This window comes from Peromyscus leucopus, chromosome 18 (assembly GCF_004664715.2).
Source record: "Peromyscus leucopus breed LL Stock chromosome 18, UCI_PerLeu_2.1, whole genome shotgun sequence".
Lineage (NCBI taxonomy): Eukaryota > Metazoa > Chordata > Mammalia > Rodentia > Cricetidae > Peromyscus > Peromyscus leucopus.
Genome location: NC_051078.1, coordinates 7,261,324 through 7,288,606, shown reverse-complemented (window position 1 = coordinate 7,288,606; position 27,283 = coordinate 7,261,324). Strand labels below are relative to the sequence as shown.

General features: G+C 36.4%; 1 protein-coding gene across 8 annotated transcripts in view; it reads right to left on the bottom strand.

Annotated features, from left to right (window-relative positions):
* Window positions 1-27,283, bottom strand: part of Usp15 (ubiquitin specific peptidase 15) — a 99,642-nt gene that overhangs the window by 19,285 nt on the left and 53,074 nt on the right. For 2 of the 8 annotated variants that reach the window (XM_028869579.2, XM_037196728.1), the window contains exons 7-8: window positions 26,918-27,004; window positions 19,752-19,896 (exon numbers count right to left, since the gene is read on the bottom strand). In XM_028869579.2, coding sequence (XP_028725412.1) covers window positions 19,752-19,896; window positions 26,918-27,004 — 232 coding nt within the window. Of the gene's footprint in view, window positions 1-210; window positions 316-6,409; window positions 6,555-19,751; window positions 19,897-26,917; window positions 27,005-27,283 lie in introns of those variants that run through there. The other 6 variants (XM_028869580.2, XM_037196726.1, XR_003734525.2 and 3 more) reach the window with 5 other exon arrangements.

Here is a 27,283-nt window from a genome sequence, read left to right as displayed (position 1 = left end):
TTTAAAAATGTTAAAATGAAGAGTGAAACAAATTGATTTACTATAACATATACAGAAAAATATAAATGGTTTTCTTGCACTGAGTAAATGTCAAACACTCAAATGAGGCACTCATTATTCATTTCCCAAACTTTCAATCAATTACTTATAATAAATAAAAAACTGTTGGCTGCTGCAAAATCTGCATTAATTTTAACCACAGCAAACTACCTGTTAACTGGGAGAGAAGTTCAGAGTTTTCTTTCCTTCTTTTACTTGATTGGTAGAAATTATGGATTGTCTAATCATCCCAGGCACCTGCAAATTAGCCTGAGTAGGTAAAAACTGTGATAGCGTGCAAGCAAAAAAAAAAAAAAAAAAAAAAATTAACTTAAAGGAGGTACAGACGGTTCATGGTATCCATGGACTCAAATCAATTGCAGATAGAAAAATACTTGGGAAAAAAATTACATTCACGCTGAACTAAAGTTTTTTGGTCATTATTCTTTAGCTGGTACAATGTAAAGGTATTACAAGCAAGCTAGAGATGATTTCAAATGTACAGGAGGAGACACACAGGTTATGTGGTAATTGTAAGCCATCCTGTGGATTTTCGGACCAATACCTCACGGATACCACAACAACAACTGTGCTTACTGCTTCTGCAGTCAATGCCTTATCATAACGGGGCTGTTTTTAAACCTGTCATCTGGCTGGCAGCAGTGTTCAGAACGGGTAGTACTGACCAGGAAAGCCTAAGACGACAAATTTTAGGCAAACCCTGGGTATGTTCTTTTGACAGCTCTTAACACAATAACAATCCAATTTTCTTTTATGAAAAAATAAAAAGCTACACCAAAGTTCTCTAATTCTTTATTATTTGAATTAATTCCTGATTAAAAAAATTTAAAAAGATGGCAGAAACACATTTTTCCACATTTTACCTTATGATGGAATAACTTTAAATCGATGATGTATATAATCTGATCTCAGTAGGAGCCATGTTACTTTATTAATGTTTTGAATATGCAGTGCATCATACACATATAATCATGTAAGTTATACAAATATAAATACATATCTGTTTATGCAGGCATGTATTTGTCTTAGAGTCACACGATAAAGTGCTATATGAGAAACCAGTTGCTTGTATATAACTTAAAAAAACATTTTGTTCAGCATCTCAATTAATATTCATGGAAATGAAAGTTTTGGAGAGCTGGTATGCAATTAAGTTGCATTAAGTTAAATAGGCTTTGTAGCTATTAACGGTTAGCTTGCTGGGTTCACACAGATAATTGAAATTATGACCACAGTCTACAGTCTGGTCAAAACACCAAAATAAGCATATTCTTTTACTTAGTTCTTGGAAGTACATTATGATATTTATTTTTCAGTCTCAACTATATCAACTTATGTTTACTAAGTAATCATAATTATCTATAAAATCTGAGTGTAGTCTAAACTGGTAGTCTAGCCCCAGCCCTCAGGACGAACTTGGAAATGTGTTAGTATCCCGGCCGGCATTGATTGTTATGATTCTCCCCTCCTTCCTGAGGTCATCTGAGTGCTTGAGAATAAGTGTAGATACTATAGCTGAGCTCCACCCTGCTCTTACTGTACTGATTCTGAGACAAGATCTTAAGTTGCCCAGGCTGGCCTTGAACTCATTCTGTATCACAAACAGGCCTTGAGCTTATCATCTCTTGCCTTGGTCTCTAGACCAATTAGATTCCAGGACTATTACTAGGTCCAGAAGTTACTATATGACTTAGGCTGGGCTCTGTAGGTCTTTACAGTCCTTTACATTTACTTCCAGAATAGAAATCTTCATAGCAGAGAGAAATCCATAGGTAGTTTATAATGTGGAAGGTCACTAAGGGACAAGGCACTTCCTATTTATTCCTAAGTCCTTTTATTTTGAGTTCTATTTTCTTCTTTTGCATGACATTTCACTTGTAACTACACACCCAGCACTGGAGGAAGGGTCAGGCAATACAGAACGTATCAGAACTCAGATGCCATCACCTAGCAGTATGCTCTGACTTGCCACAAGTAGGAACAACACTAAACAGACAATTAGGCAAAGGGGCAGGTACAACAATAAATAATAACTAGCACTTAGTTTCCAAATCTTCATATTTGATTTGGTCTATCAATTTGGGTTATATTAATTAATTAATAAAGTCTATTATTATACTCATACAAACAACCAAATAGCTAAAAATAAGTGGTGCAAAACATGAATAATTTCTGAACTTTATTTTCACTAAATATTCATGTGTACTGTTAACTTGCAAGACTTTCCAAATACAACTGAAAAAAAAATTAACTCTCTACCAGTGATCTTTTAAATATGTGTTTAATCATGTTGCTGAATTGCTATAAAACCTTCAATAACTCCTTCCACTCATACAAGAACCCCAATTCTTAGAGGAAACCTTTCATCCATGTCCCTCTGACAATGCCTGCACTTCTCTGTTCACTGACAGGCTCTTGACTTCCATGCTTCCTCTCGCTGCCTAACGTACACAACTTCACCTATCTGAAAACCCCTCTTCTTGCCTTAGGTGCTCCACCCTCGGAATCCGACTCGGGAATCCTGCCTAGGATGTGCTCTCAGGTCCTCCGCAATGTCTCCTGCTGTGCTTGCATACTGCTCAGGGTTCACTTTCATTACAGCACTGGTTTATGATACATTGTAATATTTGCTAGTCTATGTCACATGGGCTCCATGACAGCCTTCATATTGCCAATCTTTAGCATTGAATGTATCACTTGGCACTCGTCAATACACAATACATACATATGCTTAATAAAAATGTTCTGCCTGTATTTACTAATGTATGTATTCTCTCAGTTTTTATTCTTTTCTCTCATTACTTACCATAGAATGCTTAATTAACTTTTGTCTAATGAAATCTTAGCACATGTGGTAAATACATATTTGCTTATAACGAGCGACTTCAGAAGTAACCCCCAAACCCAAGGATGAAAGCAATAGTATGTATTGAATGCATTCTACCTTTATGTCTGATTTTCTCTTGGCTTTGCAGTGAACCTGCTCTGAATTTCTAGACTAGCTCTTATTTTCACAGGGGCACATGCCAGTTTGAACTGATTATGCTTCAGTATTGCCACAGCATAATGAAATACAAATACTTTAAACAAATGGGGGCATGGACTACTTATGGGGATGTCATAACCAATATTTAAATTTAAACATTCCGTCTAATGTATTGAATTATATAATGTATTAGGGAACTTTCAAGTTGTATTTCTTTAACAATTTGTAAAAGCACATGAATATAGAGATCTGGTAGCTAATCAACTGTTTTACTAATATACAAATCCCAATGGCTGAAATTCTAAGTGATGTCAGAATTGTCTCCTAATCTTGAAAGTATTGGTACATTAGAAGTTATGTTCTTGAAATAATGTATGGACCAGTTCCTGTGACTTTTGGTACAGATTTCAAGATAAAATTAGAATAATAAAGTCAGGCATCCAAGTGTCTGCATGTTGCAGGTGTCATTCTATCCATGCTCAACACCATCATTTGGGAGAAAAGAAGCCAGTTTCTTAAATCTGGGTGTGTTGCTGTTTGATGGAAATTATCGCATCATTTAGTGTTTTCATCTTAAAATGAGAAACATCCTTGGTGACTGAAACTGGATGCTCAGACTGGCTGCCATTCAACATCACATTCTCAAGAACAACTCCTTTTAAAATATATTTATATGCATGTTTCTCCATATTTAAAGTAGGACATTGCCCTTTTAGACTCAAAGATACTTTGAATGATACAATATGGACTAAAAGTCTAACGCATTGTATGTAGACTAAATGGTTCCTTGACTGTAAAATTAGGCAAAACGACCCTAATTTCTTAACATATATGGTTGTTGTCAGCAAAACCGAAACATACATGAGCATGTTATAAGAAAAACCAAATGCATAAACAGTAGTAGACAATGTATTACTTTTGGCCATTTCTGATAAGCTACCATTCTCTGTTAATTTACTGAAGTTAACTACCTGACACTGTCAAACATCAAAATCAAGAAAATTAGATCTTCTAATTATCTATAGTAAAATGGGGCCCAAGTATGAGGAAATGTATTGATATTAAGATACACATGTATATAAGTTTTTTTGAGATATGGTTCTATTATATACCCAAAACTGAATATAAGATCCTGATCCTCCTCCCTTCGCTTTTCCAGTACTGGAAAACAACATACAGATCTTAAGCCATGTCTTGTATTAATTATAATTAGGCTTAGAGGTGTTCCTCAAATGGAGAAATTTTTTGAAGATCATATTAAAGATAAAGTAATACCATGCTTGATAATGTTATTATGAAACTACTATCATGTACAAATCATCTATACTAATTAACAACAAAGCAATAACTAGACAAAAGAGGTTCTTAAAAGCATCTTCAACTCTTAATGCAAAAGAGAAAAAGCAACTTACGTTAATGAATAGGTAAGGTACTTGATAAAAAGGCTAATATTTCTCTATTTAAATATTTAAAAACCAATCCCATGCAAGCTAACAGTGTACAAAATTGGCAAGGACAACAGAAATTGAAGGATGAATCATCACATTTCGTATCTGGTGTGTATGGTAATCTTCTTGCATTTACTAATTTAGCTTTCATGACAGAATGATTAGAGACAAGGTTGAGTAAACAAGCTTCTATAGGAAGTTACTGATTGCGGAGAAATGGTAAGAAAGGTGATGGACCACAGCTACGACAGCATGCACAAAACTTAGGCAAGCAAAAGCCACACCAAATTCCAGCATGAAGGAAGGAGGTGGCAGTACCTCCCACCCTAGCCAAGGAGCCAGTGACAACGGATACTGCCGGGAAGGGAGAGGCAGTTTTTGATAAGTTGGTTATACTCCATGGCAGGCTACCTACCCATCCAGCAATGTAAGGGCAACACAGATTGGACTGAATGAGTTAAAAAAAACAAAGGACACAAAGGTGGGTGGATCTGGAAAGAGTTGGAGGATTAGAGTGAGCATGATCAAAACACTACAAATTTCCCAAAGAACTAATTAAAAATAAGTATGTGGGTGAGCAAACAAATGACTTAGTGAGAAGTGACTGCTCAGTATCTGTTTCTCAAAGGGGCTGTGTGTACTTGCATATTTCATATTGAAAACTGCAAATATTACTATTATTGAATTTAAATTAGAAGTCTTAATATATATCCCTAGTTTAATGTACTGAATGAACCTTTACATGTACTCCTTGGAGTGTTCTTTCTCTGACATGCATTGTTCCACCTTGGTCTATCAAGGGGAATTAGTAATTATTCCTTCCTCTGGTCTAACGTTGCACTTTCACTTCACTCACAGAGTCAATGTGTTAGTCACCACTGTACCCCAGGATCTAGACAATGACAGCCTATCAGGTAGAGACCAGAAACAGTCCTGAAAGAGACTCAGAACATCGGGAGATGAAGGACTCCAAAGGACACTTAACTTGCACCTGGTTATAATACTTATCCAAAAGCTATAGAAGATCAAAAAGTTCTTGTTTTGGGGTGCAGGGAGGTTGGTTTTGATTCAGGGTTTCTCTGAATAGACCTGGCTGTCCTGGAACTCGCTTTGTAGACCAAGCTGGCCTTGAACTCAGAGATCTGCCTGCCTCTGTCTCCCCAGTGCTGGGATTAAAGGTGTGCGCCACTACCGCCTAGCTCAAGAAGTCCTCTTAATCCTTAAAGAGGCATTATGTAAGCTTCCTAAGGAAGGAAAATGAAGACTGTCAAAGCCTCAATACCCACCAAACTTCATCTACATAAGCTAAAACTATTTCTCTAAATCTTTACCCAGGAACCGAGCAAGAATTCTACTGGAATTCTAATTACTCAAATGTCTAAATACCTACTGGGCATTCTGCTATTTGGTTCAATGTAAATAGACCTTTATCCACTGCAACCCTCAATAACAGTATAATAAAGAAATACAGAAAACTTCAAGTATTTTATAAAGAATTATCTTTAAGAAAAAACCTGCTTTTAAGTGTCCATAGCCCAATATCCTAAAAACTAGAATACCATGTAAAATGTTTTGTTACTTAAATGGTGGAAAACATTGCACCTAATTTTTGTTTCTATACACATATGCTTTCACAGTTTACAGTAGTCTTTGAAAGTACAAGATTTAATCTTTCACTAAGTATGTTCTGGCCAGTGAGATTGATGTCGCCTGAATTCTCTGACAAAACTTTTAGTAATGTATGTTGAGTCTTAACTATAAACTTCTATTATTTATTTTTATTATTATTATTTACTTTTGGTTAAACTGAAGAACTCAAAGTCTTACTATACAACCAAAACCAAGTCTGAAATCAACATATGAATAATTAATAGCCATCCCATCACTTGTAATGAATCTGGAATTTCCCCAGTACCTGGAAAATAGTCAAAGTAATCCCCTTCAAAAAGAGGAAGTTGTCTTTTGTAAGCTGAGTATGAACCACTCCCTCTCTGCTCAGCTGCTCCAGTAGCCCAATTCTCAAGTGATCATGTATGCTCACTACTTTAGTAAACCGGTAACTAGAACAGGAAAGAAAACACACTTAAGTTTTCATTACCTAAAGCTTTTGAGTTTTGTAACTCATTCCGTAACTGATCAAAATGAATGTTACTCAACACTTTTTAAAGAACAGCTACTCCTTCAAACTGAAACTAAAAACCCAATCCACTAAGGGACTGTTATTTTCTTAGGATTTTAAAAATAAAACCTCAAGTTATCTATGTTTACAATCATTTTCAAATATTCTCAAGTAACTTTTTTCTGAATTTTAAGTTAGGTGAATGAAGACTTTTTCAATTTTTATGTCAATTGTTGTCTTATTTGTTGTGAAAACATTACGAGCATTTTGAATGGTAAGCATTTGATCAGAAGCAGCATTCTACTCTTAGCAAGACAACCAGCTCTAGCTCTTCACGCTAACTGAGAAGCCTAAGGCAAGCAGTCATGGGATGAGCTACACACACAGGGCTTTGTCAAGGTGATTAAAAAAACGAGTCTTTTAATCATTTGACACTTTGATCTTTCTAAAAGTTCTTCTAGAAAAGTAAGATCTCAACACCCTTGAGATGAATTCTTAGGATCTCTAAAAACTTTTGTGAAGCAAATACAATTATGGCTCTTTTAGCTTTATATTTCTATTTTCCAAGCTTTTTTTAAAAAAGAACTAATTTAGACAAATAAAAGTAGATACACTTTCCTTCGTTTGTTTCTTGCTATGATTCCCCCCTTTCAGCAGTCAGTAAGGTGAGCACTACCTTGACTGACAACGCCGGGATCTCACATAAAGCAGATCCCCCTCCTTTGCCCCCGCACTTCTCTCTCCTCCATCTTTTTAAGATGGGGTCTGGCTATGACTCAGGCTGGACTTGATGTCAGTCTTTCTGCCTCAGTCCCCCGAATGACTGCAGAGTCTGCCCCACATCTATAAGTAATGCATAGTCAAAGGTAGGGGTTTTGGGATGGGCAAGGATGCTGTTTGCATGCTATCATAGTTAGCCTAACTACTAGGGTTATGCTGGATAAAATGAAACTTCACTCAATGTCTCACTGTTATTCCTTCATGGCATTTCTTTATGTTGCATCAAATCCAATAAAGAATGATTATCAAAGTTCCAGAAGTGTGACAACTGATGACATACATTTTGTTGGGTAGCAAAGAAATATTAATCCCTTTTCTCCTTTTTCATCTATAAGATTGAGAAAGGAAAAACCTAAATTTATCAAAAATATTACCTATAGTAAAATAAAGTATATAATTACCTTATAGATTACTTATAGTAAGTACATCCTTTAACTATAGATGTCACTATTTTAAAAACCTATCATTATGATTCTCATATTGAACAGCACAAGAAATGGACTAGAGGATTCTTTTGATATGGATATGTACAAGTCTGTGATAACTTACACTATCAACAAGGCCATAAGGCTATTATCTTACAGACTTTAGGTATGGAGTATTTTAATGAGGTTTCAATGCTACTAGACTTTCACAGCAATTAGCTAATTAAAAACATTTTTAGCGACAAGCTATTCATGAGTGATTTATGCTTACACATTTCATGAAAAACAACATGGTTCAAATAATTTTAAGAAAGTATAAGTTCTATCTATTTCCATAGCTGACTGTTTCAATTTTAATGTGAAATGACCTCTTAATCCATTAATTAAAACTGAGACACAATAAAATAAATGTCAATTTTTTTTTTTGGTAAGCAAGATAAAGGATTTAAGAAAATGGTTTATCTTAATTTTTTTATTTATTCCTTCTCCATAATGTTCAGTATAGAAACATTTTCAGATAAATGAACATTGAGAATTGTATGATTTGCTGTTTTAGCTTTCTTTCAAAGGCATGGTCTGGGAAAATGTAAGTTTAATTTATTACACCCTTTAAGAGAAACAATCAAGTCATATACTTCCCTGTATCATAACTATCATTACAATAGTTATTGTAGTAACTACCATTACAATAGGCCCGTACTGACAACAAACAGAAACCGGAGCATCACGTGACAGCCTGAGCTATGAAGCATCAGATTATTTTTGTATGAAAAAAATTTAAGCAATCGTTCCACAAGCATTTGTTATGGAAAACCACTATTTCAAGAGAACTGTAATGACAGGACTGATGATGATGGAGGAGTTACATTCAGACGATTCACTGTAAAACCAGGAGGGCGATTTTCTGCGATACTGATACAGTGCTGGTCCAGCCTGTCATGTTGTGGTCAAGAAGGCAGTCCAATCCACTTGCAATCACATTGGTTACATTTGTGGGGCACAAACTGTAATGTTTATGTAATATTTCGTGTTCATAGCTTTCATTTTTCAACTGTAAGAAGTTAACTGTCGTATGCTGCAGTTCTATTTAAATCACTGTGCTCTTTTGTAGTTCCTTTGTAGCTCTGGAAGTACTGCTAATCAGGTACAAATCAAGTACACATATGGCAAATGATTGTTTTCTAATGCAGTATTACTCAAGTCAATTCTGTGGAGGGGTCAATTGAAAAAAAAAAAAAAAGCTGCCTTCCAAATCATTAAAGACTGGCACTTTTGCCAGACAAAATGAAAAAAAAATTAAAAACACCATACAAAAGCCGGGCGTTGGTGGCGCACGCCTTTAATCCCAGCACTCGGGAGGCAGAGCCAGGCGGATCTCTGTGAGTTCGAGGCCAACCTGGGCTACCAAGTGAGCTCCAGGAAAGGCGCAAAGCTACACAGAGAAACCCTGTCTCGAAAAAAACAAAAAAAAAAAAAAAAAAAAAAAAAAAAAAAAAAAAAACACCATACAAAAATCAAACATGGTTATTCCAGAACTATAAAATTACTCTATCAAATTGACACAAAAAACTTTGATCACTTACAGTTTCAAAACCTTTCCATCACTGACCAGCCCATGACATCAGAGAAATCATAAACTGTGAAAAACACTGTGCTAGCATTATTATCATCATCATCATCATCATCATCATCATCATCATCTGGTGCCATAGTAAATACTGAAGATATACAAGAAAAGCAAGGACAGCCTCTGCTTTCACAATGGTCACTGTACATCAGCTCGGAGAAAGGGACAGAAGGAAGGGGAAGTGTTAACACTATATACAAAGAAATCGGACACACCAGAAATTCTAAGAACTGACAGTCCTTTAGACTGATCTGGCCAAAGAGATAAGCTGGTTACAATTTAGTTTTATCCTTAGGTGTCAAAAAAAATTGACCATATAATAATCCTATTTGCTTCTTCAAACAATGAATACTGGATGGCCTGGAAGATGATAAAAGATGCAAGAGAGATGACTTTCACATATATTTTGGTGGTTCACACCATAAAAGCAACTGAATACTGAAATAATATGTATGTAGAGGAAATGACCAATGTAAGTGCTATGTAAGATGTAGTCAACAAGACTTAGGATGCTAAGTCTCAGACTTTGACTTAGGTCAGTGGGTGAATCGTTCTATCTGCCACAAAGTACAAGAAAGTACACTGTGATGGTGTGTAGCAACAATCCCAGCATCCAGAAGACAGGCAGGAGGACTGCTGTGAGCTCAGGGTCATCTTGGTCAGCCACAACAACAACAACCAACCAATCAAAATCAGGATTAGACTTAATAGACATGCTGAGTTGGAGTCATTTGTAAGCTACCTTGGCACCAATATTCATTGAACAACAGTATGTCAAAGTTGAAACTCAGGAGGGAGAATTATGCTTTGGACAGATTTGGGATTTGTTAGTATATAAATAGATACTAAAATCTGAAACGTAAAGGGGTTATAAAGAACCTAGCAAATACGAAGAGTGATCTTATAAAAGGCAATTTCTGTGAAGTAGTATACTGAATAGCATTTGCTGACACAGACTGTTCATGCTCTTTATCGCAGGTCACAGATGAAGTTTCTTTATTCAAGGTGATACAATTAAAAAGTGGCAGAGCTACTGTTTGAATGCAGGCAGTATGGCCGAAACCCACGTGTTTACCCATCATACTCAGCAGACAGCCCCCAGTGCAGCGAGGACGGCAGAAACAGCAGTGCCAGAGTGGGCAGCTGCAGTCTGTTCTTCTCAGGGTCGTGGGCCTTCCCATCCCTGTCCCCATTTAGGACATTTAAAAGACCCGTATATAAGCTGAAGAGAACAGTGACGGTAGGGAGGAGTTCAAGAACAGGACAAAGGAAACAGAGTCTGGGAAAGGATGCGGGCTCCAGGAAGAGCCGGTGGTAGAACCCTGACAGCATGTGTACTACTGTTTTTAGTACGGCATCCAGTGATAACACTCTAAGTATAAAAGGAATCTGGAATTACATTTGATTTCTCTCAGAAGGCTTTTCCTATGAAGTAATCGTGTTTTCTTTGAAAAACAAACACTGAAATAATTCTCCTGACAAAACATATAGTATTTAGGAAAGCTCTTAGCAATTATCCCCTTCTGTTATATCAATGTTATATAACTGAGGCAATCAAATCAAGTATACATAAACTCGGTATATAACTAAGGTACTTTAAATGACCATTGTATATTACACTAAATATTTTATGTGACTTTTTTTAAAGAGCATTTCAACATGTGAGAAAGCACGAAGGGGGTTCTAATATGTACTTATTGAGTGTATGAATGGTGTGCTTTTGCTGTGGTGAGGTAGATTTCTGATACAGAGATTTCTATGGAGAAAAAAAAAGGGGATAAGACATGAGGTATAATGTTTGTAACTCTGGTAATTTCCTGATACGGTATCACAGGATGGGCAACCTGAAACATGATGAATAGTAATGTTCTCTACAAATAAAAGTAAAAGCTAATTCAAAAGGAGACATCTGCTAGAGTGTGGTAGAACACTGGTCTACCATGTGCATGGCACTGAATTCTACCTCCAGCACCCAAGGCAGCAAAAAAAAAAAAAAAAAAAAAAAAAAAAAAAAAGTAATAAAATAGCCACTTCTTAGTAAAGCCCCACAAATTTTCTGATGGCTTTCTTTTCTTTGTACTCAAAATATTATATACATCATGTATTCTGATACATCTTAGGTATTCATAATTCTATTATATTCAATAGACCATGAGCTTCCAGAGACAGGCATTGTCTTTTTAAACTCTGTATCATCATGTCTGGAATAGATACTTAATGGATATTTGTTCAAGCAGATAAAGTAACTAGTAAAATAATTTATTTTTCTCAGTTGAACTTTGCTCATTTTTCTCTAGATGAATTTAGTAAACTTGTTTCATGTACCATATAAGTAAACATTGCATGGAAAAAACTCAAGTGAACATATTAATGTTATTCTAAATTTGTGTGGCTTGATCCCGAATAAGCCCCCAGTCACACCCTTCTAATCCTCTGAGAATGACGTAATGCTGCATTTTGGAGATAAAAAGAATTCATTACAAAACCTAGAAAATATGTGCATCCACAGTTCTTTTTTTCTCCTACCAAACCTAAGTGTCTTTCCTCTATAAAAACCCTGGAGGACTTTTGAAGATGGACTCTTTCGATGCACCAGCTTCCAGGATTTCAATACCATCTGCACTGTATTTCCTTCTTCCATTTTAGGCTTCTGACCTACACTCAAACAAGACTATTTGGCTAGTTATGGTCATTTACCTGTATGCTTCATAAAGCATGAAACAAACATACCTAGAATTAATTTATAATCTCCTCCTCATGCAAATGTAGTCCTACATTTATTTCTTTTCCACGTCTATGATTCTGTCAATGTTAATATTCGTTACTATAACGTACAAGACAGAAACTAGAGGCACTTAGGACTCCTTTTATCCTTCCTTAATTTTAGGATTTTCTATATGGGAGATGCTATTCCAGGTATAGGGACTGAGTGGTAACTAACAGTGACTGCATTCATAAAACTGTTATTTGTTCACGTGTATGTGTGTGTGTGATAGGAACAGGCAGAGACAGCTGAACAAAAACCCCTCAAATACAAACAGCACATCAGCTGCTCATGAGCTGTATGCAGAAGCTGAGGAAAGCAGTTATTATTTTCTACAGGGTACTCGGGAAAGGCCTTCTTTCTGGCTGTTAGAACTAGCTAAGTCAGAGGGCAAAGATGCAGACAGACACTTAAGAAGATCACAGACACAGAAGCAGAACTAGTTTTGGTGCAGTGAATCATCCAGACAAAGTAAACTTGAGGAGAAATGGTGGGATATAACCCTGACATCAGGCCTAGATGACATGGGACTTCGGATGATTTTAAGGAGGAACTATGTTGTGTGTGTGTGTGTGTATATGTGTGGAGGCCCGAGGTCAACACTGGATGTCTTCACCAGTTCCTTTCTACCTTACATTTGAGACAGCAGCTCACTGAACTTGGAGCTCACTGATTTGGCCAAACCACCTCTGGGCTCCTCTCCCCTGTTCCCCAGCACTGGATTACACGCCTGGCATTTGACTTGGGTGCTGGGAAAGTCAAACTCCAGTCCTCCAGCTTGTACGGCAGGCACTTTACTCAAGGAACCGCCTTCCCTGTGCCAGTGCTTAGCCAAACGAAAGGCAGCATCAAAGGTCAACGAGATGGGAAAGAGTTTCGTGAGGTGTGAAAGGGAACTCTCTACCTCATAGGTAGGACTGAGGGTAGAAACAGAAAACAGCTAAGAGAAGAGACTTGGAAGTCTGGAACACATTCACAGGTTAATTCTACTTGATCTGCCTTTGACATTTTTATTTTTTTTAAATATATTTTTGTTCTCGCCAAATCCTTCACTTATTATTCCACAGCACTCCTTTCGTTCCTAAACATGGTGCATTTTAGGGACTTTATACATGGTTTTATTCCATCTAACTATGATTTTTTGGTTATAGCTCAAACATGAATGCCTGAGTAGCATGGCACTCAGGATAAATTAAGAGCTATCCTTTTTTTCTCCTCATGATTCTTATTATAATTTATGATAGACTTTAATACTGATCTCCCGTACTAGACTATAAACCTGACAGAACAAAAGTGTTTTGTTTTTTTGTATATAGAAAAACTATATACAAAAGTACAATAACTATATACAATATATACAAGTAATAAATACCTAAACAATGTCTAGTTCATTTGTATTTGACAAATTCAGAGAAAATAATTCCATTATCTATCCTATTGTATCTACTTCACTTTCTATCCTAATTAATCTTCAACTATAACTAACTAATCTTCAACTCCCTCAGAGACCCAAGAAGGAAATAATATTAGCTAACAAAAATAAAAACAGGAAGTACATGCAAGCAACTTCCAAAAAATTGTGAGTTGACAGAAATAGCCAGCTGCTTGAACAGTCATCTGAGGTTTCTCCGCAGTGTTGGGGCATCATCTTCAGCCTATAGACAGCCTATCTGACAGACTCATTTGTGAAGTAGAATGTACACAAGTTCAACAGTTCAACCTCACATTGGGTGAGAGCAGTCCATGTACCAGAAACACCTGAATTCCAGTAGTGTCATGTCATGATTCAGGATTTTAAATTCTGGAAATTGTTGATGTTTTTTTAATTCAGCTGTCCATTCTTCTTGTCCATTCATAGTATAATTAGTACCTATCAGAGTAAAACCTACTCAACAGGACTTTTGTAGAGTAAATTGATAAATGACATCATAGATGTAGCTTACCTGAAATAATTATTGAGTATGAAATAATTACTGAGTTTGGTAACATATAATATTTGGAAGATAATGGTCAGAATAACTTTGGTTTTTGAAAAATTATACCAAAAATTGATTTTAATTATATATTTGACAAACATATACAGTCATTTTCAGGCTATTTTAAGACCCTAATGAGTACTATGATTTCATATATGCAATTATGTAAATCTGAAATGTTAATTTTGTCATCAATGGGATAAAAATACCACTGATATGAAAAGAATAAAATTCCAAGGGAGTGTGTGGAGTATTTTGATCATGCTTATGATCAAATGATTATGTGTAGATATAACTTTCAAGGAAACTGCTCTAATGACTTAATAAGAGTGCTATATTATGGAATTATTGTGCATTTTACAGAACTTTCATGTGTCACAGATATGTTTGTAATGGTTATACAATCACATGAATACCTTTAATGCCACTGAACTTTATACTTCATTGGTATGTATAATTTGACATAACAAGATGAAAGGTGCTAACAAAATTTCCTGTTAACTCATTAGTATAATTTAAAAAGTTATTTTTTATTTCATGTGCAAAAGCATTTTGCTTGCAAGTATACATGTGCACTGTGTGGGCCTTGTGCCCGTGGAGGAGAAGTGGGTGCCGGGTCCCTAAACTAAGGACGACTGTGCGTCTCCATTTGGGTCCTGGGACCAAACCCAGCTCTTTTGAAGGAGTAGTAAGTGCACTTAACTGCTTAGGCATTTCTCCAGTTTCTGATTATAGCACACTTTTGAAAACAAACAGGTTATTCAGAATATTCTGACTAACAACTCAGTTCACTCCCTTATTTATGTATCTCAGTCATGTAAACTTCCCTGTCTCTATTTCCTTGGTAGTCAGAGATTCTTAGGCCTAACCGACTGACTTAGTTTATAAGTCACTGTAAAAAAGTGATTCATATTATTTAGTAAATGGTTTCTACGTACATAAAGAATACTGACCTCAGCTGATTATGTGTAAAGAGCACAATCACAAACTATTTCTTGTTATAAACAAAAAAGAAAGATGGTCTCAAGAACAAAGAGAGGGGAGAGGGAGAGAGGCAGGTGATTAAAAGAAAAAAACTGTCAACAAGCATAGCCTGAATTGTACTTTAAATGCATCCAGTTAAAAGAAATTGGCAAAAGACAAAGTATGATGGACTTAGTGCAGTTTTCATCCTTCGAGAATTTACCAATCTAAATGTACTACATTTTATAGTGATTATTTGAGAATACCAACACAATGAGAACACAGGGCTGGGTGGCAGAGGGGCAGGAAGATCCGGAGAGCAGAGAACGCTGGAATCTGCTGAGGTCATGTCTCCCAGAAATGACAGGGAAGCTTTCTCCATGACACCTCAACAACACAGCTGCTTAAATATGATGTGAACAATGACCAATGGACACGCTAGCATGGCAGGGGAAATTTCACGGGACCCCACTCCTAGAAAAAGAGTTACAAGCTATTAAGGAATGAGGAAAGTGGGAAAATAGCCTTCTTATTCAAGGATGGGCTCCCAACTGGTTGGCCCTGAAATCTACACAAACAAGTAAGACTGGATGGATTGAGCAGGTTGTATGTACATACCTGCTTACACACACACACACAATTCACGAACAGTAGCAGAGACACAGGCTATACTTTCAGAGGGAATGGGGGTTGCAACATGGGAGGAGTAGGGAGGAAGAAAGGGGAGAAATGATATAACTATAATTTATTTTAGAAGAAAAGGGAGTTGGGCAGTGGCAGCACACACTTTTAATCCCAGCACTTGGGAGCAGACCCAGGCGGATCTCTGTGGGTTTGAAGCCAGTCTAGTCTGAGATCCAGGAAAGAGAATCTAAGCCTGAAACTTAACTGAAAATTGTGTTGATGTTGGAATGCGTTTGGTAAAAGTATTTAGCTTAAATGACATTTCTTTTTTTTTTTTTTTTTTTTGGTTTTTTTTCGAGACAGGGTTTCTCTGTGTAGCTTTGCGCCTTTCCTGGAACTCGCTTTGGAGACCAGGCTGGCCTCAAACTCACAGAGATCCACCTGCCTCTGCCTCCCGAGTGCTGGGATTAAAGGCGTGCGCCACCACCGACACCACCGCCCGGCTAAATGACATTTCTATAATTAAGCAAATGAGTTCTATTAACAGAGGAAAGGCTGGAACCAGCTTTTGTTCATTTGATTTTTATAGGTACAAATTCTCTAGTTCCCAATATAGAAAACAGAATGGGGGCTGATGGGACGGCTGAGCAAGTGAAAGTACCTGCCGCCAAGCCTGAAGACTTCAGTTTGATTCCTGGAATCCATACGGTTGAAGGAGAGAACTGACTCTGACATTCTCTCATCTTCACACGTGTGCTCACACGCACGCACGCACGCACGCACAATTAATGTGAAAAAATTTAGAGGCAAATTACATTAAAGTAATTCAAAAAAAATCAAGATACTTCAGCCTAATTATGCTGATAAACTGCTGTTAATAGAGATGTAACCATTATGGTATCAATAAATACACACCAGTTCTTAAATATGGATACCAAAACCTGTGGATGCTCCAATCTTTTATATAAAATGGTATTTTTCATGTAACTATGCATTCTCTTGTATACTTTGTAATTTTCCATTCTTATATTACTTATACTCAGCGATACAATGCAAATGCTGGTTAGCTGTTACACTGCATGCCCATGGGTACAGAGGACGGACTAGACTTGGAAATCAGTGCTGATCATGTTGGCTGGTGTAATGCACAAAGTCTGTATTTTAGAATCTGATGCACTCATTTGTGATTCCTTAAAATAATGTCTCTACGAGCTATAACCATGGATCACTGTCATATTATGACATGAGTTAAGAACAGACCAAACATTTAAGTCTGTATCAGTTAATAAAAACACTGATTCTAGAGTAGTTTTCCATTAACAGAAAGAGTGAAGAACAGACAGTTATCCTCTTTTTCCTCAGCTGAGGTGAAGCCATGTCTTCATGACAAGAAACCCATTAGTAAAGCCACACGCTGTGGGACACCCCGTTAGAACCATTTTTTCTCCAGTTGTAAATATTAAATTCTCACAACTATACTGCAGATCCAGTGCTTCCTAAGATCACCTGTCTGGGATGCCAGGTTCTCCTTCCTCACCATCCTGTCTCTAAAAGAGCAGACTTCTCTTTTGCTCCAATGCAAAGATAGGACAAAGTGAAAACACTCCCACTCAGTGTCTAGAGGGGATGCCTCCGATGCAAAGGGCTGTCCCTGGCTAACAGCTGCTTTCCAGGTTTTGTAGAAGGGCCCGAGTCACTGAACTTAGTAATTTGGAGCAGACTGTTGTTTGGCATTGGTGATCAAGTGTGTCCCTGCTAAAGATAACCCATTCTCATAACAAAGTGTAATTTTCACACACTTCTTCTGTAGGATATTAAAATTCATCATTAGTAGGAATGTTAAAATGTTTGGAAGCTCATGAGTGGGCTTCAATTTTACAATGAAAAAAAAAAAAAAACAAAAAACAAAACAAAAAGCTGAGGAACTCTGAAAAGGACACACTGAAGGCCTACCTTCGAGATTCTGCCTTCATATTAAAAAATAAAATACAGTAATTGGGGCTGGAGACATGGTTCAGTGAAATCACTGGCCGCTCTTCCAGTCCTAAGGGATATGATGCCTTTTTCTAGTGGGCACCAGGCAGGCACATGATACACAGACATACAAGCAGGCAAAACACCAATACTCATGAGAATAAAGAAAATAACATGATCCCCCCCCCCACCGCTTTTTAGCTTATTTTAGAGAGCTTTGTTTTGGAGAAAGTATAGTTTTCAATTAAAATGTGATACAAGTATGAAATAATATCCACCATTCACACAGTTGTTACTGAAATTATCATCGAAGATCTTTATGATCACTATTGAAAGATTACAAACTATCATCTTCATGGTCAGACTGAACTATGTTAAAAGAAACAATCGAGGTTTACCAATTAATTGCTATCAGGTGAACAGAAGAAGAACTAAATCAACCCAGTTCTAGCTGACCAAGGCAGCCATCCTCAGATTTAGTTTGCAGGTGCAAAGGCTTGCCTCTCGGCCTAGCACTCGCTCACGCACAGGACTCAGGAAGAGTTTCCTAAGCCTGAAGTCAGCCTCTGCTTGACAGACAGACAACTTCTCGAATGGCTCCACTAAGTCAGCCACTGACTATATTCCCTGATCCCTGGTCTAGAGAGTTCAGCTGAACTTAACTGGCCAAGAAGCTAACCCCCCCCCCCGCCCCCAAAAAAAGGTTAAGTTATGATTCAGTTGGATCAATGACAAGGTACTTTATAGACACTTAAAATACTAGGTGGCAAAGTGTCGTCATTTCCTCTCAAAGACTTGTATTTTCACCAGTCCATATGTTGTACTTATCTTTGGATAAGTTACCTCCTGTGTAGAGGAGATTGAATTTTAAAACAGGAACAAAAAATAATAGATTCAAAATTAATAATTCACAGAAAATACAAAATGTCATTAAGTTAAAATATCAAGAATAGTCTCCCCATTCTTTGGGCTTTTAAAACACAAAAATTTTATTTATAAAAAGAGAATTAGCCGGGCGGTGGTGGCGCACGCCTTTAATCCCAGCACTCGGGAGGCAGAGGCAGGCGGATCTCTGTGAGTTGGAGGCCAGCCTGGGCTACCAAGTGAGTTCCAGGAAAGGCGCAAAGCTACATAGAGAAACCCTGTCTCGAAAAAAAACAAAACAAAAAAAAAAAACAAAAAAAAAAGAGAGAGAGAATTAAGTGCCAGCAGGTGATGGCACATGCCTTTAACTCCAGCACTAGGGAGGCAGAGGCAAGCAGTCCTCCATGGGTTCGGGGACAGCTTAGTCTACAGAGTGAGGTTCAGGACACCCATGGCTACACAGTGAAACCCTGCCTCAAAAAAACCAACCAACCAACCAACCAACCAAAAACAGGAATGAAGTAACCTGCTCTAATTTATATATATGATAGTTACTTCAATATATACTTCATTACTTCAGATTAAAGACATATTTAACAAATATGAAGAATAATAAACAGAACGTAAGAGAAAGAAAAGTAAAGTTCCATGGAAAGAAATGGACAAGGAGGCAGTAATCATCTCTTTCTCATACACCCAAGCCAAAAGTTCTTGATGAGAAAGGAGTTAAAACATGTATGGAAAAGGAAGAATGAGTTTCTCTATTTTTAAATGTCAAGCCTTCATTAAAGTTTTAAGAATGTATCCTTTAAAGCAACAGAACTCTACTGATTAAAGGAGAGAGGCCACTATCTGCTTCTACTTTGGGAATTTAAATTTCCTGCTTGGAATTGTATGTCTTGCATGAAGTACCATTCAGTCTGACTACAGCAATGAACCATGCTACCTAACTGGGAGGCAGGATATCATCCTACTATGAGCAGCATGAGCCACAGGGGCACGCTTAAATAGCCCATGAATTACAAACTGTCAAAACATGTAATGTTCTTACCTATGAAAACAATAAAGACAGAACAACTCTACTCTTTTTGTAGAATGAATCCCATGAAACGCGAGTTTCATTCTGTTAGGAAAGACCTACCTGAATAGCTGAATTCATGAAACACGTATTTCCCAAGTTACTTAAGCCACAGAGGCCTGGCTGTTCATTGTTTCTTCCAGGTTCTGAATAATCATAGTTCTTATAAGCAGTGTATGATGGGAGACAGTAATTTGAGTTTTTCACACTGGAAGAAAAAATTATAAAAATGTAGCCAATTATATCACAATAAAGAGCACTTTAAGCACATGCATGAAATATGTGGTTAGTCATTAAGTATATTTTACTGAACACTCCACCGGTACATTTTGAGATACCACTTTCAAAGTAACCTCTTTACTAATTAAGGCATTCTTTATCCAAGCAACAAAGCACCATATCAAGAGCCACATCACTCACTAAAACCCACTGTCCTGTAGTTCTACCCTGGATTAACGGGAGCAGTGTCATGGCTTGCTCCACTCTGCAGTGCTCCATCAAAATTAAAACATTCAGATTTTAAACACCACCCGCAGCAATAAATCATCTCATTAATGTCTCTTTAAGTTTGTCTTCTATGGTAGGAGTGAGAGCTTCAGGACCCAGAGAATTGGGCTTTAGTTACAGGTGAACACTGCGAGGCCCAAGGCCACTGTGATATCACTGTTGAGATGCGCTCAAGATTCTATTTACAGCTTCTAAGCTAGACTAGCAAAATCCAGTACTGAAATGCAGAGAACGGCCGCTCATCAGGAATCAGAAAGGAGCGTGTGCTAAGAGATCCAAGCAGTACCACTTGCCTTTTCTTCTAGCTGCTGCAATATTGCACTTTAACTTTTTAAACTAAAAAAAAAAAAAAAAAAAAAAATGACCAGTATAATAAATGTTAAAAAAACCTCTATAATCTATAATTTAGGAAATCAGAATAATTTTAGAATTTAAGAAGTTAATAAGTTAAATCTGTTATTTTTATATAAGTTTATGAGGAAGATGAATTCTTAATTTTTATAGGGTAGCTATTTTATAAGAATATTTATAAGAGTACTTTGGAAACAGTTAAAAAAATCATATTTTCAGTCCTTTTTATTCATTAGGATGAACCTGGATGCAAATCAAGGTCATGGGATAAAAGTAAATGATGGTATAAAATAAAATGTAGTTTTACAAATAAACACAATAAATCAGTAACTCAAATAATACTGATTGGCTATAACTGATTCCTGATATTTAATTTCCCCATAATTTCAAATATTCCATTTTGTTATTCTATACATTACACTCCCACTAGATTAGAATGGTTTACATAACTACAGCATTGCTTATTCTACAAAGGTTTTTAGTAAACATATGCACACCATACCAAACAGACAACAGGAAACATAAAACAGCCCAAGAGTAGACACAACTGTTAGGGAGCTTGTCAGACATCAAGAGGCCCAGGGGTCATCAAGGACAGACCCTTTTACTCAAGGTCAGCCTCTGCAGCACTTTCATGGTAATACATTATTATATTCTTGTCTTTAGGTTTAGGAACACCACTTAGAGCTTGGCTGAGGCACATTATAGGAAAGTTTCTTCCTTGTAAAGGATAGCTATTTTTATTTAAAATCTTTTTCTTTACTTATTTTGAAATCGACTTTGTTAGTGAATTTGGTCAACAGAATGTGATCTGAATTTTATCTCTGTCCCTGAGTGGAGACAACATTCTGAACAATGGTTCTCAACCCATGGGTCATGATCCCTTTGACAAACCTCTATTTCCAAAAAATATTTACATTACGATCCATAACAGTAGCAAAATTACAGGCATGAAATAGCAATGAAAATAATTTTAGGGTTGGGGGGTCAATACACCATGAGGAACTGTGTTACAGGCTAGCATGTAATGGAAGGGTGACAGCCATTGTGTAATGAAGGCTACAGGATTACAGAAGTCATTGCCCCCTTCCTACCCCTTAAAGAGCAAGGCCATGCCTCAGGAAAGCTATTGTGTCTGAAGACGTGCTGACATGATTCTCTTCTCTAAGCAGACAGTCCTATGGACACCGGAGGACATGCTTTGATGCGGTTGCTTATAGATCTTCACGGCCAAGCCTGTCCGCTCTCCTGACCTGTCATATTCTCTCTCTCTTTTGGTACTATCCTAACTCCTAAGCACATCTGCGCCAGCAGTCAGGAAACCTCATTTTTTCTGGAAGGACTCCATACCTCTTACAGCTCATTTGCAGACTGACCTCTAACTCAGACAAGCACATTTCTCCCCTTATCCAGTTCCATCCCCACAGCTGAAGCTGAGACTTTCAGCTTGGTTACCCTCTTGTTTTCTCTTCCACTCTAATACAATCCCATAAAACTCGCCTTTAGATTTCTCATAAGTGTGTTTGATCAGACTATGACTATTTTTAGCGCTTAAAAAAAAGTACACCCCCCTCTTAGCAACAACAAAAATACCAACTCCCTGACTTTCCAAAAAAGAATCCACTCTAAGATTAAATGAAAATATCAAGGCCCAGAGAAATAGAACCTTGATGAAATAAAACTCACAAACACTGGACTTAGGGTTTTTACTTTGAATTTAATTACAAATAGATAAACAGAATTCAAGTTTCTTTTTTAAATTACTAGCCATCTAACTTATATTTTCTTTTGTTTTATAGTCCTAGTAAGTAAAAACTTACCAGGTACCTGTTAGGAATTTAATGTATCATCATTCAGAATGTAATTAAAATCAAGATCTCCTATACAGTTTTTTTTTTTTTTTTTTTTTTTTTTTGTTTTTTGTTTTTTGTCTTTCGAGACAGGGTTTCTCTGTGTAGCTTTGCGCCTTTCCTGGGACTCACTTGGTAGCCCAGGCTGGCCTCGAACTCAGAGAGATCCGCCTGGCTCTGCCTCCCGAGTGCTGGGATTAAAGGCGTGCGCCACCACCGCCCGGCTCCTCCTATACAGTTTTTAAAAGGCCTGTATTTCTTAGACATTTCTACACATTATAGAGTAGAAAAAACAGATACACCCTGGCTGTGAAATTTAAGTAGCCAGAGCAAAAGATCAAAGTACCCTTACTACATACTCATGAGTGCTCATGTGCATGCATGTACACACACACACACACACACATGCACGCACACCAATTAAAGCAAATTTTTTTTTTTTTTTTTTTTTTTTTTTGGTTTTTTGAGACAGGATTTCTCTGTGTAGCTTTGCGCCCTTCCTGGAACTCACTTGGTAGCCCAGGCTGGCCTCGAACTCACAAAGATCCGCCTGGCTCTGCCTCCCAAGTGCTGGGATTAAAGGCGTGCGCCACCACCACCCGGCTCCAATTAAAGCAAATTTACATGCTTATCTCTGAAATATATATTCAGCTGTCTTTCCTTACATGTAACATAAATAGATACTGGAGTGTTTTTAATTCATTAGAACAAACATGAAGGAAAACCAAGGTCTTATGCTAAAAGTAAAACAGATTGTTTCAAAACGCACTAGACTTTTTACTTACTCTGAAATGGGAAAACCTTATCTGCAAAGCAGTTTTCTGGTTGTTTAAAAAAACCTGAATCTCTTCAGGTGTCTACACTTTGGTTTAAATGCAGGATCAGTATAATGCTTACCCAAAGACTAAGACAGTCTACATGCACAATGCTGATCCGTATTATGTATTTGAACTGCACAGAGGACTTGTCCTGGTCAGTAGAGAAGCTAGCAGCTGTCTGCACACCCAACAGAATACTTGCAGACTTGAAAAGCTTTCCTAGGCCCCATGGAAGCTTCTGCTTCTCTTTTTTGCTAACGATTGGAAGGTAGCCATCATCTTTAAATACTATTTGGAAAGATTAAGTTTACAGAAGCATTAGTAGGAATTTTAATACTGTACTGAGTTAATACTGTATTGTAAATCCTCTTTAATGGTGATATGTGAAAATAGAAAGTTTTGTACATCTGACTTTTTAACTTTCCGATTGACTTTCCAATTAGTATTGGTGTCTGACATCATAAACATATATTTAATCACGCTCACTTCACAGTTAACAAAAACGTGTTCACCTTGCTCACTCAGCAAAAACAGATGGCAAGTTCTAGAAGATCACAAAGTCTACGGTTATTGCTATGACTTAATCTCATACAAGGTATCATTTTAATTTCAAAAGAAACTGACAAATTAACAAAACACCTACTTTGATAAGGAATGTTAAAACCTAGATCATTAAAATAGCTTTAATAGCGACATTAGTAATATTATCAAATACAATAAGGCAGAAAAATAAAGGCAATGAAACCATTAACAGTTAAAAATTAGCATATTTAAAAAATGTTCATTAATTGTAATTGAGGCAAAAATATTTTATGACCTAAGAAGTAACATTACTGTACAGGGTAAATGAACAGTATTCTAAAAACAGACTTCACAGTTTTTTTGTTTTTTGTTTTTCTTTTTTTTTGGTTTTTCGAGACAGGGTTTCTCTGTGTAGCTTTGCGCTCTTCCTGGAACTCACTTGGTAGCCCAGGCTGGCCTCGAACTCACAGAGATCCGCCTGGCTCTGCCTCCCGAGTGCTGGGATTAAAGGCGTGCGCCACCACCGCCCGGCCACAGTTTTTTTAAATAAAAACATTTTATTAAACTTAAATTGTGAGTGTACTTTATCACAGTTACAATAAATAGTGAAGTATCAGTTTATAATAATTTTAGTCTTGGATTATAAATATGTTTCATATAATCCTGTGTATCTTCTGTTCTTAATATATAATTAAGTCTGCAGTATAATCACAAATTTTAATAGACGATTTAATTCTGTAGACCACGCCCACATACATGAAGTTTGATACTCCATTCCCTAGAGAGGTCTCTATCTTGTTGGCCGACTTGTAGTGAAACTCTACTATTTCTGTCTAGTCTTTGCCTACTACTGATTTCCACAAGTCAAATGAAACTGAAGAAACAAACCTTATGTCAAATAATTACTTAAATATATTAATTCAAGTTTTAAAAATTGAAACAAAACAAAGCTCCCTAAATTACTTCTGTTCATTACTCAGAAAGGGAAGTCATACATACATAGGACTTACTTTCAAGCTCACAAATGCTCACAGCAGTTCCTCAGGAGGGAGTTCCTACCGTAAGTCCCTAAAATAATCTCCAGTTTCCCTCAGGAGTTTCTCTTTTCAGTGGTTGAGACTAGAGCACACTATGATTTTTTTTTTTTTTTATATGAAGGGAGAAAATAAGACAAAAACAGGGAAACAAGAAACCACATATACCAACACAATGACTCCAGTCAAAATACAGTCTATAGTCAATACTAGTTAGACATGTTAAAAATGCTTTAAAAATGAATATAAGGGCATAAGTTTTATAGTAGATGTGGGAGCCATCTGCATGCAACTGGTACAAACATAAAATTTGATCCCCTACAAAAAGTAATTTTGATGAATGAAAATACATGTAAAATAAAAACTGGGTTATAAAATATTTCTTTCTTGAGAAGCTCTTCCTGCTGTTATATATTTTTATGTGGAAGAGAAAGAAATTTAACATCTGGATAGTCACACCTTCATGCTTTACTATTATACTACAGTGTAATACTGACATATAGTATATATATAATTCTTATGAATTATGAAATGAAGATATGTTTTAAGCTTGCTTGATCTGAATCGGGAAACTTATTACTAAAGAAATGTGTCACTATTACAGCTACTCAGAAGAAAGCCTTACACGAATAGATATCGTAGTTTAATTTTTTTATGGTTGTAGCTTACAAAACTAATTAGTGGGGAGCTTGACATGTATGATATTTATACTCAATTCCTTTCATTACCCAGTTATATTATTTAGTCTTCTGTTTGAGGAAATCTCTAACCTTTATGAATTTGATATCTATCTTTTTTTTAAAAAGTGTTTTTATTTTTCTTAATTTCTTTACCTTCTTTTAAATGCTTGATAATAATCTTGGATTGAAAGTTCTAAAGAAAAACCATCCAGAAAGCTAGACAATCTTTTGGATGGCATTTCTTGAATAACTGAAACATTTTTCACTGCTTAGAATGCTTTGTGATGACATCAAATTCTTTTACATAGAAAGACATTCTGGGCTGTCTGATTGTATGTGTACTCTTGGATGAAACTGTGCCGTTTACAGTTTCTATTTTTGTAGTGTGTTACAGAACTAACCTTTCTCATCATTTTTCCCTTTAAAATGATCTTAGCTATTATCATCATTTTAAATCTAGATGTGTCAGGGTCACTTTACCAAGTTCCTACAAAACATGAGGATTTTAACAAGGAAATTAAACTCATAAATGTAATTACTCATAAATGTAATTATGATTTATGATTATTTAAAAAACTGCTTTAGTGTTTTCAAATTTATGAATTTATAGATTAGATGCCATTTGTGAAGTGCACTAATGTGTAAGCCATCTGAACAGTGAAAGTAACACATAACCACAAGGTACATATCATACCCATTAATAAAGATGGATAACATATTTGGATAAAAGTTCTCATATACTGGTTGAGCAAATTACAATGAAAATGGTTTTCTTTTTACTTTTTCACTAAGATAAAAATGGCTCGTTTTGCCAGTGAGATAGTTCAGCAGGGAAAATGCTTGGCACATAAGCCTGGTGACTGATTTCACCCTGAAACCCACTGCAGGTGGCAGGGTGAGCAGACCCCACAGGAGTGAGACTGTCCAGGCAGCACACCCACAGTCAGATGTTACAGGAAGGGCCGAGCTGACTTTCCGCTTCTTAAAAAAGCAGTTAAGCACGTATTTTCACAAACTACATAATTTTAAATATCATGCATTATGGAGAAAAGAAACCATTAAGAAAAATTGCTTTTTTTGTAGGATCTGCTCTCCAGCTAAGAATCACTGACACATGGGTGGGACAATTTATTATGGGTGACTCTCAGACAAAGATGACACAGGAGATTTATGTTCATCCTATCAACTTGAGTTGTAACAAAGTCCTATGAAAATGTCAATAATTAGAATCTGAATTTTAGAATATAAAATTCTGAAAGCTCTATTTCTCGGCCAGCTATTATATACTATCCTGTATTAAATCAAGTAGTTTTTAAAATGTGTTTTATTTCTAGTGAAGTGATTCTTGGAAGAACTGACCAGTGATTTAAGAGAAAGCACATTTTGATTCATGAAGACTTTTACCCTAAATTTGCAACCTTAACAGGGCCAACCAGTCAGAGAAAGAGTTTAAGATGCAGTGCTTACTTTCTGCTGTTGATGTTGTTATAATTATTTGACAGAGATGAAGGAGAGATCTTTGGTAAAGCTGAAAAATTGGATGCACCTGGGGACCTTTAAAAATATGAAAATGTCAAATTAGATAAAAAATGAAGAATTACGAAATTATGAAATAAAGAAAAGAAACAGATGACAATGTTTGTAATAAATGAATGCTGGAAAACAGGTTTTATGGTCAAAATAATTATACATATTTGGTTTTCAATTTTCCATATATTTTTCCTTTGAAGTACAATAGTACCCAAGGGAACTTTTTCAAACAATATTTATGAAATTATAAAACTTGCTATTATTCTTATAAATCCACTAACTCAATATATTCACTTCTTTCTC